Here is a 13,576-nt window from a genome sequence, read left to right on the forward strand (position 1 = left end):
GCACTTTTTTTTTATTAATGTATTCGGTCTTTATTTCAGGAGCCACAAAAAATCACTTCGCTTTGCCGTAGAATGTGGGGAAAAATTGAATAATAAATGTCGGAGGAACTATATAAACCCGAGGGGTTGAAGCGATTCAGTGAATTCTCTTTGGAGTTGTATTTGCATTGTGCATTCTGAAAGCTACTGCTACTCACGAATTAATGATTTATTTAAAGAATCGAAATTCGAAAGCAGAATTATTCTGATTTACTTGTGACATTCTATAAGAGCTGTTCTTACTGTATATCTTCGTTGTAATTATGTTACTTACGATTCTAGCTTTTCAAATTATATTCCCAGAATAAAGAGTCATTTTCTATTATCCAGCAGATTGGATTTTGTTTACCATACATTTACCGGGCAATTTTTAATCTAGTCCCTAGGTGGCTGCTTTTACAACAATATTTTTATATATAATTTTATTTATCGTGTTTCATGTTTATAAAGACAAAATTTTGTAATCGGTCTTTCAACGCTTCTTAATGTAATAGTTTTAAAAATTGAGCTCACTTGTGAATTCTTGATGACAATACATTGTTCTATAGTCTTCAGAATTTACTAATGAATCGATATAGTTAGTTAATTTTTATTTTGATATAAACAGTGGCGGATTTTCAATTAGGCAACTGCCTAGGGCCGCTTGCAGATGGAGGGGAGGGAGGGGGCACAGACAGCTCGATTTAAAATATCAGCTTAGTTGCCACATTAATTTGTAAAAAAAAAAATCTATAAATTATAAAACATATACAGTAACAGTATTTAATAAAGTATAACTGGCCAGGCCCCAATTTATTTCAATAAGGTCATTTGGTTACTTCAATATTCACTAACACAGAACCTCTGGTTAAATATTATCGATACAAACGTGGATGTTGTGTAGACATCAATCATAGTAAATTACGCATTTTTATAAAGTTACTGAAGCAAAAGAAATTAACCTAAAAAATAATCATGTTAAAAGAAGTTTAAAATGTATGAAAATTTTGAAACTAAATTGATTTAAAAAGTAGGTCCTCATAATGTGCACAACCTAGGGCCGAAATATGTCACTGCAAATAAATGATGTTACCTGATATCGAATTTATAAAAAAAAAATGATACAAAATGCCATAATATTTATAGTAACGCTTTTCTAATTAAAAATTAAAAAGTAATTAAAAAATATTTTATTTTTAAAAACTGTAATGCCAGCATGTTTTAAAAAATTACTAAAGATTCTATCGTTTTCTCTCTATTCTGGAGCATATTATTGCATAAAATCCATTTAGCACCATTTTAAAATTTAAAAGAAATAACTTTAAAAAATTAACTGTTTCTTATGTATGAAACTTTTAATTAGATGATTACTTTTGAAATTTGCTCTTAACTATACAGCAGCAATAACGTGCACACATACAATGTATTTCATATCAGCACAACGCGCTCGAGTACAAATCTAGTGGCTAAAACAGTAAAAAATATTATAAGAAAATATATTTAAAAGTATTTTTTGAAAATTCATTAAAATAAGAGAAAAATTGGCACCATTAAAAAGTTATTTTTTTTATTTTTAAAGTGATGTTAAAATTGCTTATTTTCGTGTGCATGAAGCTTAGAAAAAATAGTGTAATCGTCGAAAAAATTTGAACTCGAAATTTTAACGAGTCTCCACGTTTTAGATCTCTCCGAATATGAGAAAAAAAAAATTAGGATTTCGTCTGTGAATATTAGTTAAAAATGCTTTAAACAAGACAGTAATTAATTTTTACGGTAGAAAATTTGGTATATGGTTAATGAAATTCATTCAGAAAAAGCGATTCTGTCCTGTTGCTCGAGTAAAAAAGAACATGATAACCATAAAGAGAAGAGAAAATTCTGAACAAGTTTAGCATCTGAAATGTAAATCCGCGTCCAGTTTTGAGCCAAATCTGTCAAAAGGTTTACCATCTGTCGGTCTGTACTTTCACATGCATGTAAACAATAACTCAAAAACACAATAAATGACATTTGAACATGAGCCGTAACTTCAACTGTAATTGTGTGTAAATATTGACTTCAATCAAAGGGGGGAATAAAAGAGTCCAAAATACGTGATATTTTCAGGAACTTGTTTATTAAATATCGAATAATCGCCAAAAAAATCGCCAAAGGTCGCTACCCAGGTTTTTTTGTAGATATTTTTGTCAATGGATATGGTTAATACACATTTGTAGATTTGTAGCTAACATCAAATAATCGCAAAAAAAAAAAAAAAATCGCCAAAGGTTGCTACCCAGGTTTTTTAGTAGATATTTTTGTCAATGGATACGACTAATACACATTTGTAGACTTCCTTCGCTATATTACGAAACGTACAACTCTCACATATGGTAATAGAACTATCGTGATCCTCAAGACCTTGCCCAAGGTCCACAATTATAAACGGAGAGAATGGAATTATAACTTTATCAGAGAAAATGCTAGAAAAATTCGCCAAGACCATTCCTGCTGTAAGATTATGCAATAATATACTTCAAAAATTAAAGAAAAACGACAGAAAATTCATTTTTCATTAAAACTATATTTTGAAAAACTTTCTTAATGAGCATCAACTAAAAAGTACCTCGATAGCTCTAAGTTCAATTGTCTGCCTTGCAGAACCATTTTTTCACCATATATGACGCAAATGGTAAACCAGCCCAAAAACATTACATTATAATCTAAAATATTCATTTCTGGATCAATGACGGTCAGTCGAAAAATTTCCAATTCCGAAAGATTTCGATACCTTATATTAAATCGAACAGTTATGGGAATTGAATGCTGCACGAACATAAAGCACAGATTTAATAGCGTTAGATTGATATCTTCTTTTTTTGCAATATAACTGATTCATTAAACTTTTGTTGCTGAAAATCCCATATTCTTATCCAATTCCATAAAAGACTGAAACACTATGCGAAATTCTATTGCTACAAGATAAAGATATTCAATGAAAACAATCGACAATTTTTTAAAAAGTTACTGGCCATACATTTAAATGAAGCAGCTTAGCAAACGATTTTTATTCCAAATTGATTTATTTTTAATTTCTACATATAAATTTTTTGCAAATAATATACAAAGTACGCTGTTTTAATGCCACACTTATTCGTGACAACTTTAATATTTGAAAGGAGATTTGTTGTTATATATATGTGTGTGCTCAGTTAAATAAAATTTAAAATGTGTTGTTCACTTTCTAGTTTGATATAAAGAAATGAATATTCTTGGACGTCAATTTAGCATTTGACGTGAGTTCAGAATTTTTATTGAATCTATCGTGGCGACTCATTTGGCGACTAATCGTTGACAAACAGTTAATAGTATCCAAAAATCGAATTGGTGTTTTAAACACGGTTTTCTCAACCGATTGAAAAAAAATGATGTAAAACAGCACTTGCAGTCGCACACACACACACACACAGAAAAAAAAATCCTATACCAAATTTGATATATTTAAGTCGATGCGTCTTTGAGTTTACATGTTTCTGAAGTACAGACCGACAGACAGTCAATAACTTGTTGGATTGGGCTCAAAATTTGCAAGGTGTCCACACTACAAATATTAAATCTGTGCGCCGAATCTTACCTATTTAATTCTCTTCGTTTTGTAATTATTGTGTTAACTTAAATTCGAATAACCGGACTCCCTCTGAATAGATTTAAATCATTTTTTTTATTGAAACATTTATAAATCCCCCGTGCACCACAAAGTATCACACGGGGCTTACAGAAGTAAGTATGTAACACATTACATAAAGAAAAAGAAGAAAATTTAACAGTCATGACGAATTACAGATGTCAACAATAAATTTACAGAAATTTTCAAAAGCATTTCTGGTGGAAATAAGTTGATGAAAATCTGGAGGCCAATTTATATTAATGTCTTCGAGAGCGAGTCTTAGGATCTGTCTTTCTTTGACAAACTTGGAACATAGAAGGAACACATGTTCAACATTTTCCTCCCCACCAATATTACAATCGCAGGAAGATGACGGAAAGAAATTAAATTTGCACAAATAACTTTTAAATTTACCATGGCCAGTGAGAAATTATGTTATTTTGTAATTAGTATAAAAATGATGGCATGACAGTCTCTTATTAATGGATGGAAAAAATTTCTTTGTTAAGCTCCCTTTATTTGAAAGGAGGTATTCTTGATTCCCAGACTCCACCATTTTTTTCTCTCGTAATCTTCTTGTAAAAGGATTTAGGAATATTAACATCAATGTCAATTTTGCGCTTAGTGGCAGCTTTTGCAAGCCAATCGGCCCGTATTTAATTCAATTTGTGATAGAAATCTACACATTTGGTGTACAGATAGTATATTAAATGTCAACCATCTAGCTCAAAGCGTTTTTGAATTATCTTTATCAAATACGGATCTTCGTTGACGGACATTTTCTAAAAATGTGTTTTTCGAACTCAGGAGGCATAAAACGTGGAGATTTGTCAAAATCACGAGTTCAAATTTTTTACCGATTACTATACTTTCTCTATACTACGTATACGAGAAAGCGAAAAAGGATGAAATTCACAAAAACAATATCATTTCATATCTCAAATTTCAAGTCACCAACGCCATCTAGCTTTACAGCATTGGTGCCGGCGTCCTGGCATAGGGGTAGCGCGTCTTCCCCGTGATCTGGGCGTCCCGGGTTCGAGTCCCGGTTTGGGCATGGTTGTTCTTCTGTTGTTCTATCTGTGAGATGTGTGAATGTGCCCTCCTGTAAAAAGGGGTTGTGCAAGCGAATGAATGATGCGTGAGTGGCAAAGTCGTACTCTTGGCCCTAGTTGGCGCTGCTATAAAAAATAAGAGACGTCGCCCTCAGGCTTAAATCGCTGTCTTCGTAACAGCGGGCTTGTCAGTGGCAAGTGCCATAAGAAACAAACAACAGCATTGGTAAATTGGGATTCGTTGGTGGTATGAAGAGGAACCGGATAGTGGCTAATATCAATTACATCTATGATACTGGTGAGTAGAAACCCTTTGGCGATATTAAAGGGCCTCAACTAGAGGTTTTCAACTAAATATAATTTTAATATATGACACTTTGAACAATAAGTGAAATTTATTTGTTCATTTAGGAAGATATAAATAAATCGATTCAAGCGCTTGTGATACACATACTGAAAACAATAGTTGCAAAAGGAAAAAGATGCGACATAATATATTAAGATAACGTGCAATTACATGAGATGGGTAGTATACTTCCACTTAAAGATGAAACTTATGACTAGTGATCAAAAAACTTTTTTCTACGCAATCACATGTTCACAATACCTCCCAAAATGATCGAAAATGACGTGTTCCACTGACAAATTTGTCATTTTTCTTCAGGGGTTTTTAGGCGCGCTTTTGATATATAGTGTTCACATATACCCAGACATAATTAGTCAAATGGTTTTTTCGGACACGGAGAGGCCCGAAATGTCAACATTAGTCAAACTCTAGAGATTGGATCTTTTATCGATTACGGAATTTTTCCCATGTGTTATTTGTATAGAAAAAGTGAAAGCGGAATGGACCAGATTCTAAACAGCAGTAGAGAAATATGTTTGATGGCGGGATTCCTCTGGAAAACAATAATTGCTCTATGGCGGCATACGTTTATATAATATGCATACGTGTATATACACACACGTAAAACATGCTTTGAAGAAACAGACGCAAAGTTCTTCAACGTTTTTATTCTTCATAATTTTAAGGGAAATAATCCAATTCTTCTGATATCTTTTTAAAAGCCATGATAAGCACAATAGTGCCGAATAACCGATAATCAAGTAATAATAAGCCAAGTAAGTTTAGTTTAGTTACATTAACGTCCCGTTTGTAAGCAATACTACGGCTATTTTGGGACGGACTTCGTACTTTTGAGCACCGATCAGAAGACGAGGATTGCACCTGAGCTGTTGTTATTTCTTATGGCACTTGCCACGGACAAGCCCGCTGTTAAGAAGACAGCGATTTTAAGCCGGAGGGGGAGCATCTCTTGTTTTTATAGTAGCGCCATCTAGGGCCAAGAGCCCCTTTTTACGGGGCGGACTTCATTCACTCATCCACAGATCGTAATTTAGACCTGAATCAAAGAACGATCACCCCTGATCCAGTGCCTTCAGTGGTATTACTCTCGACATGGAGGACTTTGTGACCACGACAGGTTTATACGAGCGTCAGCCACGAAGAACGCGGGGAATTTTCGGCCGGCGGGGTTCGAACTCGCAACCAAAGGGACGCGAATCCAACGCTCTATCAACCAGGCTATCCTGCCCTACACCTGAGCTAGCACCCCTTATCCTATCCTAACTTCTGCATGACACTAGTGTAAAAACGGTTGGCCCATGAAATCAGATTTAAGGTGCATCATTCTCGCTTATACAGTGGATCCTTCGTGGAATCGGGTCCCGAATATGAAATCCTGCGGCTCCGAGACCGAGATCTTACACTAGGTCATCGCGGCCCGAGATGTGAACAGGATGACAGAAAGCAGGGGAAAAAAAAAAAAAAAAACAGCGAGAATGTATTTCAACTTATATAGTTTCGTAAAGGATTTGCAGACACTGCGTTTTGTTTCTAATGGAAAAATAATAGCCCATTCAATTTAGAAGTTAATAGTAATGATAGTGATTAGGAAATTATATTTAAAAGACAGACTAATTATATTACATTAGTCTACGTTCTAAAAATTATATATATAATATTATAATTATTTCCAATTGCTTATTTCTTGCTATCAAATTTAAACTGTTTCCATAATTTTTACAAGTATTTGTTTGCGCGTTTTTCTTCCATTTGGGGAAGCTAAGGAATGAGGTTTCTATTTATTTTTATCACTCTTTGGTACTGTCGTTACAAATTTTTATTTTTTCATAGTTATTTGCGATGTGTGTGTGTGAGAGAGAGAAATGCATATGTTGGCAGAAACAAAAGAAGTAACGCTTCTAAATCTCACCGTATATGATCCCTCACCGTATGAGAAATATCGGTTTAATGAATTTAAAACATCATAAGTTGGATTTCAGGATTCTAACTATAGCAAAAGTTGTTTAAATTCCTAAACTAATTAAATATATTTCTAAGTCATTCCATAATAAGAAACATTTTCTACTAATAATTATATATATGCGAAGAGATACAGTCTCGAGTGTAACCGCTAGATATTCATGCCGGGCCCACAACTTTTTAAATCTCTTTATCTTACAATGGGCAAATAATTACAAAGAAATGTTTATTTAAATGACCATAAAACTAGCTGAAAATAATTTTAGATGTTATATGAACCTTATACCGGTGTAATTCACAGAATATTTCTCGACTGAATCGCATATTACTTTTATTTTCCATCACAATCAAACTGAAATTAACATAATTAAATAAGCGGATCATGATCGGGCCGCCTCATTAGCAGGCAGCAAGCCAGATGTAATCTTAATTACAGGGCTTGGTCAGGTAGTTTTTCAAAGTATCCTTCCCGCCATTTCTGAGTGTTACCTTCTTTCGTTTTGAGGAGTTCTCAAGAAGAAGCAATTAAAACTCCACAAAGTAAGAATTAACCAGCTTTTCTTGGATATGAAAGCTCGTACTAAATTCCCGTAAACATAAAAACACGGTACGGCAGCCAAAATTGAATTTTTACGAGCAATAGCCAGTTAAATTTACCTCTTTAATATTTTACATTTTAAATAAATTTTCAAAAAATTAATTAAATTACTCGTTTATTATTCCTTTTCCAAAATAATTCTATTTTTAATTTCCATAAGAATGATAAATTGTTCAGAAAAAACAAGTAAAAGAAATTCAGCATTAAATAAAACTGCAAGAAAAATAACAACAAATGCCTTCATAACAATTAATAAAAATGTTACAAATTTTGTATTAATAAAATACTTAGGTGCTTACAGATTTAAACACTCTATTAGTTTACTCTCAAAACATAAGTTTCATTTTCAAATGGTGAAACAACTCGCACTATAAAACTTATCTTGCATATTTTATGTACAACCACAACTAAAAAGATGACACTTTGTCAAAGAAAATACTTACTTTAATTAAATTTTTATTTTATAATATATTTTAGACACATTAATTAGAAATTTTATAATAGAAATTACTTAAAAATCAGCCATCAAATTCAGAATAATCTTTTCCATGTTTTTATTCAGCAGAAATAAATTTAAAAGCTTTCTCATTGGACTTTTCTGAATGCAAAAATAATGCTTTTTCTTTATCAATCATAAATAAAACATTTTTAGTAACAAGAATACTTTAGTAATAAAATGTTAATGCCATCAAATGTTAAAAGGTTCATTTCTCATATTTTTTTACAGCTTTGTTATTTGCTTTCAGCAAACAGTAATTTTTCTGCTGTTATTTGTATTTTAAATATATAAAAAATAAAATTTCCAATTTAATGATATATTCATATATATTTAATATAAATTAAATAAATTAAACTATAAAAAAAGAATTTTGATTTAAGATTACTATCAAAACAAAGCTGTTTACAGCTCTAAAAGTATTTACAAAGCCAGAGCATTAATAAATAATTTTATTCTATGTATATATTTATCATTAACAAAAAAAAATATTTTAAAATGTTAAAAGCAGATAAGGATATTATAGAAAAAATTTAATAAAAAATAGAGAAAATAACACTTATAAAAATAGTTAACTTCATTTACTTCAAATATAAATTATTTTCTTGTAAAAATATTTTAGTGATTTCAGATTAAAGATACAATATTTCAATACTCAATTTTGAAACCTGAAAGCAGCTGGGAAGCTTAAATCTTCAATAAAGCAACTTTTAATTTAAGTAATTTTAATTACATGGTTATAACTTCAAAGAAATTAATATGTATGATAAGAATAACAAGCATAAAAAGTCAGAATGATATCTATAGTACATAATAAGTTTAAAATTAAATTAATATTGAAATATTCAAAAAGTTATAAGAATTCAGTTGCAAAAGTATGAATGTAGAATAAGAACTAATTCTGAAATAAAGAGAAGAAAATTTATTCAGTCAAATAAAAAAACAGCATAGCAACAGAAGAGATGAAATTTATAATATAAGTAAATATCGGAATCATACATTAACTTTCTTAAGAGGAAAAAACTATATTTTATGAAATTGCTCAGAAGATAATGAATACCAAGAAGTTACCATACAAACATCTGCCAAGTCATAAAACAACAAAAAATGTGGCAAACTTCAGCAACTGAATCCAATTTTATATTTTAAAAAATAATTGCTTTATCAGTTTTTTTTTTTTTTTCCCACCTTAACTGATCTTTTTCTTATTAATTTATTTCCTTAATATTTTTAATCATTAGGATTTCAAAATCCGTTCATATGCTTAATTATGATTCCATTTAACAGACTATAATACTGTACTTAAAATTTTGATAAAGATATAATTACTGTAATAAAAAAATATATGTAATACAATACATAAAATATGCACCAAAAGTACAATTTTTTTAAGTGTTTTAAATCAGCATCATAGTTCAAATAATTGATGAACTACAACTCAAAAATATAATCCTTAAACTACTAAAAAAAATTTTTTTTAATAGGTAACAAAGTTTAAAAATACAAAGATTACCTGCATTAAATGGATTAAAATAAAACACATACAATACATAAATAGATTTCATATCAGCAAATACAAAAATAAGCGAGTTGTATTTTGAAATTTTAACTTCAACTGCAATTAAAAACAATGGTTTAATTTAACCATTTTTTAATAACCATATTTTCTTTTTGCTTCAGTTAAATAACAATATTACAGGTAAAAATAATGCGTTTATCTGGGAAAAAAAGTTATCAGAATCTTTCAGATTGAAATATTCGCGTTCAAATAAAGCTTATCACGATTTTTGATTTATAATATCTCAAAAATGCTTTAAATTCAACTAATAATTTTATATAAATTCAACTAATAATATAGATAATGAAGGGGAAAAAACATTTAGCAAATGACAGATAAAATATATTTTATGAGTTCTAAAAGAATTAAAATTGTACTCTTAGAATTCTATCCTTTATTAATAGTAAAGGATATAAAAAATATAACTGGAATGCTACGAGAAATTCAGGTAAATTCTCTTTAAAGAGATATTCAATTCCGTCCCGGAGATTCAACTGCCGGATTTGTAAACAAACATTCCAGTACGGATGTACTGCAACAGGAAACGCCCTTTAGAAAATATAAAATAAATTGTAATACAAAATGCGGAGAACGACTTACCGTATGATTAACGCCCCACATAAAAACACTAAGAAGAGGTTCATTTGCTCTAAACAATTTAGCTTTCTGATGTTTCGGTTTCAAATGTTTCTTTTTCACTCTGCTTCCAACCACATCTATGGGTTTTGTTGACATTCTTTAAGTTTATTTAAATTTCAAAAAGGCAAGTAAATATTGAGTAAATATGCGGTAAAAATGTAAAATGTACGTTTTACACCATTTTAAAAACAAGATAATAAAGCTGAGCTAAAAATCTTCTATGAATATGGACGTAATTTTGAATGCTCGGCACGAAATATACGACAGTTCTCGATCAGAATGAAGCAGACAACTTTCAACCTAACGATTCTGCGCAAAATGTAAACTTATTATAGTTACAGATACAGTTAGTTAATTTCGATAAAAATATTTTCTGGTTAAAAAATTAGTTTTAATAAAATAATAATATCTAGTAATAATAAAAGTTCATATTAATCTTTGATAAAAATCAGTATGAATTAGGGAATAAGGATAAATAACAATGATATGAGTTAATTATCTATTTCAAGTTTGAAATAATTTGTAACATCATGCTATTTTCATTTTTACGTTACTAGATCACAAGCTCATGAAATAAGAAAAAATTATTGCTTTATGCCTTTTTTATGAATTTAGAAATGAAATCTAAGGACCATTTTCTACCTAGCTTCATATAACTCAGCTCTAGTGTGACTTTAATTCAGTTGAATGAGTTAATCACTCATGTGATCCAAAATATTCTCACATTTTTCGGCATTTCTATTATCACAAAACATTGCTAATATATTGTAAAATATTCTAATACTCTTCATTTTAGGAACCCAAAATTATCATCCCTGAACAATTTAAATGCGAAGAAGTATGATCAAGGCAAGTAATAGTAACAAGGCAAGATGGACTGATTACTAATGTTCTTTGCCTTCCTCTCATTAGATACAGAATTTTCCCCGTGTGATATTTTAAACAGCATTATTTTATTTTAATCCGAAAATTGTGCAATTATTTTCGTAAGACTAGTTATATTGCTTCTCATTGCTAAATACAATGCAAACATGTCATCGATTATCTCACATATTTTTGGTTGGAATCATTCTTGGTACATACGCAAAAACGGAGTGGGTTTTTATATCTGGGAATAGACATGTCCCCTAGAAGTGACAAAATAAAACTGAAGACCTTCTGTATGCACAAAAAAGAAAGTTTTCGGTTTTAACTATTTAATCCATCGATTTTCATAAGAATTAGGGTGAAAAATATTCGGCCCATTTTTAAAAGAAAAAAATGAAATTGTGCTTATTAAAATAATACCAGATTAAGCTCTGATGGCCTTTGGTAAATAGATGTGGTAAATAGACCAATGTGGATTTAAAAATAGAGTTGTAGATATGGTATGACTTTACAGTAATGCCATCCTTATCCGTATTTCGTTAAGATTCTTTTTATGGATAGGATTGCACATTATATTTCGTCATAATGATGTTGGGAAAGTGAAAATATTTTATGGATGGTTTGTTTTTACCATAATTAATTTCTGTTGAACATTCAGTTTAATGAAATGTCAAGCAGCAAGTGTTCACCAGATAAAAGATCTTCATAACACAGAACACAAATTCCTTTCTGTATTCCAGTATTATATGCTACTGAAATATTCAATTTTAACTACTTAATAAACTCAATTTCTGCAAGAAAAACTGACAAGGATTCTACAAACTCCTAAGCATATTCCATCCTCAGCATTAAATGATTGTCATTACCACTGTGGTGACTACCGTTCAGAATTTCCAACTGATCAGGTCATTTAAAATTGATATTTTCTCTTTCGATTATTTTATTAGCCCTTATATTCTTTAGATTTGCATATTCATATGCAAATCGAGAGAATTAGCATTTGGACCACTTTTGTTTGAAGTTTAAATCTTTTTTTATTCTTTAACAGGTTAAGTTCCGTATCTATCCTTAATTTTAACAATGTTACTATACATTCCCATTTCCCGAGATGTAAAAATAGCAAATTTGGTACGCACACTTTTTCAGCATAGCAGGCTACCAGCATTTCATATGTATAATATATATAGATGCACACATTGGGCGTGAATTAAAATATGCTTGGCAGGGAACTTCCGTGAATAAAAAAAGGTAGTTTTTTTTTAAGCGAGTATTGAAAAAAAAAATAATGAAGCCAAATTTAAAATTGTAATTTTCCTTAAAATCAAATTGTGTTATTTGAAACAATCGTAGGCTCTGTTAAATGACTTAGGAAAGCAAAATTGTAATTTTAGCCTATATTCAAATGAAATCGAAATATCTAATAATCGAATACCACCGAGTTCCATTTGCAGAATTCAGATAGTCTTGGGTCATTGATATTCTTGTTATTATGAATATATTACAACAAAAAATATCTGCCATTTTGTTAACAACTCTATCTTACAGACGCATCTTCAGTTTCACTCACCGTGGAACTGTTTGAACGGTGACAATGGAAAGGCAAATTTTTATTAATTCACTTGTCACCTTTGAAGACCAAACTGATTCACTAAAATGAATAATTCCAGAAAATTTCAATTAAATATTCGAGTACTTATGGCTTAATAGTCCCCTCCTTAAAATATTTTAAGCTTCAAATTTTTATAGAAATATAACTCATATTTTTTTAGCGGCCTTACATTATTCTATTCATTATGCTTTGCATATTACAATTTTTTTGTCCCCATTTTTACACATCCAATTATATCACAGGAAAAAGCAATAGTATTTTAAAATGGGAACACTTTAAAATTTTTGCAATGTAATTATTCTGAACTTAGACCTTAATTTTAAGTACGAAATATAGAAGAATTTATTACAAACAACCGTATATTGAAATATATATTCAACATGGAAAAACAAGGTAATCTTCATAATTTTACCTTAATAGGTAAAAATATGATGATTATCTTGCCTAATTTTACGCCAGTGAAAAAAAATCCAGTACGAAATACCTGTAGAAAATTATTTGAGTTCTACTTAAACAATAAAATATATTTTCGTAAAACATGCTTAAAATATTTTTTAAATTAAAAATATATATATAAAAAATTATATATTGAAAAGATAACTTAAAAAAAATTTCAATACAATGTAAAAATCAAATTTGTATTGTTTGCCAACAGATTCTAAAATCCTCTGTGCATGTGTTAGGGAAGATTTCATTTGACAAAATAGGGGAGAAGAGGAAAGATGGAAGGAGAGGTTTACATTTAACAATAAAGTAAATTATGA

The 13,576-nt window shown here is 30.2% G+C and overlaps 1 protein-coding gene across 1 annotated transcript in view; it reads right to left on the reverse strand.

Annotated features, from left to right (window-relative positions):
• Positions 1 to 10,635, reverse strand: part of LOC129980992 (phosphatidylinositol 5-phosphate 4-kinase type-2 alpha-like) — a 91,152-nt gene extending 80,517 nt beyond the window's left edge. Inside the window, exon 1 of the mRNA XM_056091566.1 lies at positions 10,298 to 10,635. Within this exon, the coding sequence (XP_055947541.1) occupies positions 10,298 to 10,432 (135 nt within the window). The 5' untranslated portion in view covers positions 10,433 to 10,635. The remainder of the gene's footprint in view (positions 1 to 10,297) is intronic.
• Between the last annotated feature and the right edge of the window lie 2,941 nt (positions 10,636 to 13,576).

This window comes from Argiope bruennichi, chromosome 8, assembly GCF_947563725.1.
Source record: "Argiope bruennichi chromosome 8, qqArgBrue1.1, whole genome shotgun sequence".
Taxonomy (NCBI): domain Eukaryota; kingdom Metazoa; phylum Arthropoda; class Arachnida; order Araneae; family Araneidae; genus Argiope; species Argiope bruennichi.